The 2,500-nt window shown below is 44.4% G+C and overlaps 1 protein-coding gene across 1 annotated transcript in view; it reads right to left on the bottom strand.

Moving 5' to 3' along the window:
- gpr37l1b (G protein-coupled receptor 37 like 1b) overlaps positions 1-2,500 on the bottom strand; it is a 5,702-nt gene that overhangs the window by 802 nt on the left and 2,400 nt on the right. Inside the window, exon 6 of the mRNA XM_056591219.1 lies at positions 827-1,198. Coding sequence (XP_056447194.1) covers positions 827-1,198 — 372 coding nt within the window. The remainder of the gene's footprint in view (positions 1-826; positions 1,199-2,500) is intronic.

The raw sequence follows: 2,500 nt of genomic DNA, 5'->3' as shown, positions 1-2,500 counted from the left end.
GTAGTATTGTGTAGGAGTGTTGTGTAGTAGTATTGCGTAGTAGGATTGTGTAGGAGTGTTGTGTAGTACTATTACGTAGAAGTATTGTGTGGTAGTATTGTGTAGTAGTATTGTGTAGTAGTATGTAGTCGTATTGTGTAGTAGTGTGTGGTAGTATTGTGTAGTAGTGTGTAGTAGTATTGTGTAGTAGTACTGTGTAGTAGTGTTGTGTAGTACTGTGTAGTAGTATTGTGTATAGTTGTTTAGTAGTATTGTGTAGTAGTGTTGTGTTGTAGTGTTGTGTAGTAGTATTGTGTAGTAGTGTAGTGTTATAGTGTTGTGTGGTACTGTGTAGTAGTATTGTGTAGTGTTCAGTAGTAGTATTGTATAGTAGGGTTGTGTTGTGTTGTAGAGTTGTGTAGTAGTATTGTGTAGTGTTGTGTAGTCATATTGTGTAGTATTGTTGTGTTGTAGTGTTGTGTCGTAGTATTGTGTAGTACTGTGTAGTAGTATTGTGTATAGTTGTTTAGTAGTATTGTGTAGTAGTGTTGTGTTGTAGTAGTGTTGTGTAGTAGTGTTGTGTTGTAGTATTGTGTAGTAGTGTGTAGTAGTATTGTGTAGTAGTGTTGTGTTGTAGTATTGTGTAGTAGTGTTGTGTTGTAGAGTTGTGTAGTAGTAATGTGTAGTAGTATTTTGTAGTGTTGTGTAGTAGGGATGTGTTGTAGAGTTGTGTAGTAGTAAAGTGTAGTAGTATTGTGTAGTGTTGTGTAGTAGTATTGTGTGGTAGGGTTGTGTTGTGATGTAGAGTTGTGTAGTAGTAATGTGTAGTAGTATTGTGTAGTATTACCTTGCACAGGCACAGCAGCAGTACGGGCGTGACGGAGGACTTGAAGAAGAGCAGGAAGTGATGTAGGAGGGCCATGAGGGCCAGGGTGTCCTGTGATAGGCTGATCTGTGTGTACGCCAGCGTGATGTTACACACGTGTTCTGGCAGAACGCACACGGCGTACACCACGGCCAGCGCCAGCACCGTGCAGCTCAGCTTCCGCTCTGCGGCCGCGTGCTGCTCCCGCGACTGATGGGCCGACTGGTCGTCATGGCTACGCTGTTTCTGGGCGGAGCTCGAGTCGCTGCTGACGTTGCAGGTGGCGAGCTGGCAGAGCAGCGTGAAGAGGACGGGCAGGCAGAAGTAGCAGCCGAAACACCACCACATACGCCCCTGGAACAGCACCGTCACAACACCGTCACATGACCATCACAACACCATCACATGACCATCACAACACCATCACATGACCATCACAACACCATCACATGACCATCGCAACACCATCACATGACCATCACAACACCATCACATGACCATCACAACACCATCACATGACCATCACAACACCATCACATGACCATCACAACACCATCACATGACCCTAACACCACCACATACGCCCCTGGAACAGCACCGTCACAACACCGTCACATGACCATAACACCACCATCACATGACCATCACAACACCATCACATGACCCTAACACCACCACATACGCCCCTGGAACAGCACCGTCACAACACCGTCACATGACCATAACACCACCATCACATGACCATCACAACACCATCACATGACCATCACAACACCATCACATGACCATAACACCACCATCACATGACCATCACAACACCATCACATGACCATAACACCACCATCACATGACCATCACAACACCATCACATGACCATAACACCACCATCACATGACCATCACAACACCATCACATGACCATAACACCACCATCACATGACCATCACAACACCATCACATGACCATAACACCACCATCACATGACCATCACAACACCATCACATGACCATAACACCACCATCACATGACCATCACAACACCATCACATGACCATAACACCACCGTCACATGACCATCACAACACCATCACATGACCATCACAACACCACACACACACCCCTGCAACAACACCATCACACACCATCACATGACCATCCCAGCACCATCACATGACCCTACGCCACCACATACGCCCCTGTCAAAACACCATCACAACACCATCATATGACCTTAACATGACCATAACATGACCATAACAACACCATAACATGAACATACCATGAGCATGACAGGAAAATAACAACACCATAACATAACCATCACATGACCATAACATGACTATACCATAACCATAACATGACCATCACATGACCATACCATGACCATAACATGAACATACCATGAGCATGACATGAACATAACAACACCATAACATAACCATCACATGACCATAACATGACCATACAATGACCATAACATGACCATACAAAGACCATCACATGACCATATCATGACCATAACAACAGCATAACATTACCATCACATGCCCTTAACAACACCATAACATGGTCATACCTTAACAGCACCATAACATTACAATAACAACACCACACACACTTAAAGGTTGGGTATGGAATTCGCTTTTTTTGGCCATTTT

Source organism: Gadus chalcogrammus, chromosome 1, assembly GCF_026213295.1.
Source record: "Gadus chalcogrammus isolate NIFS_2021 chromosome 1, NIFS_Gcha_1.0, whole genome shotgun sequence".
Classification (NCBI taxonomy): domain Eukaryota; kingdom Metazoa; phylum Chordata; class Actinopteri; order Gadiformes; family Gadidae; genus Gadus; species Gadus chalcogrammus.
Note: the sequence above shows the minus strand (reverse complement) of the source record. Positions and strands in the feature narration are given on the sequence as shown.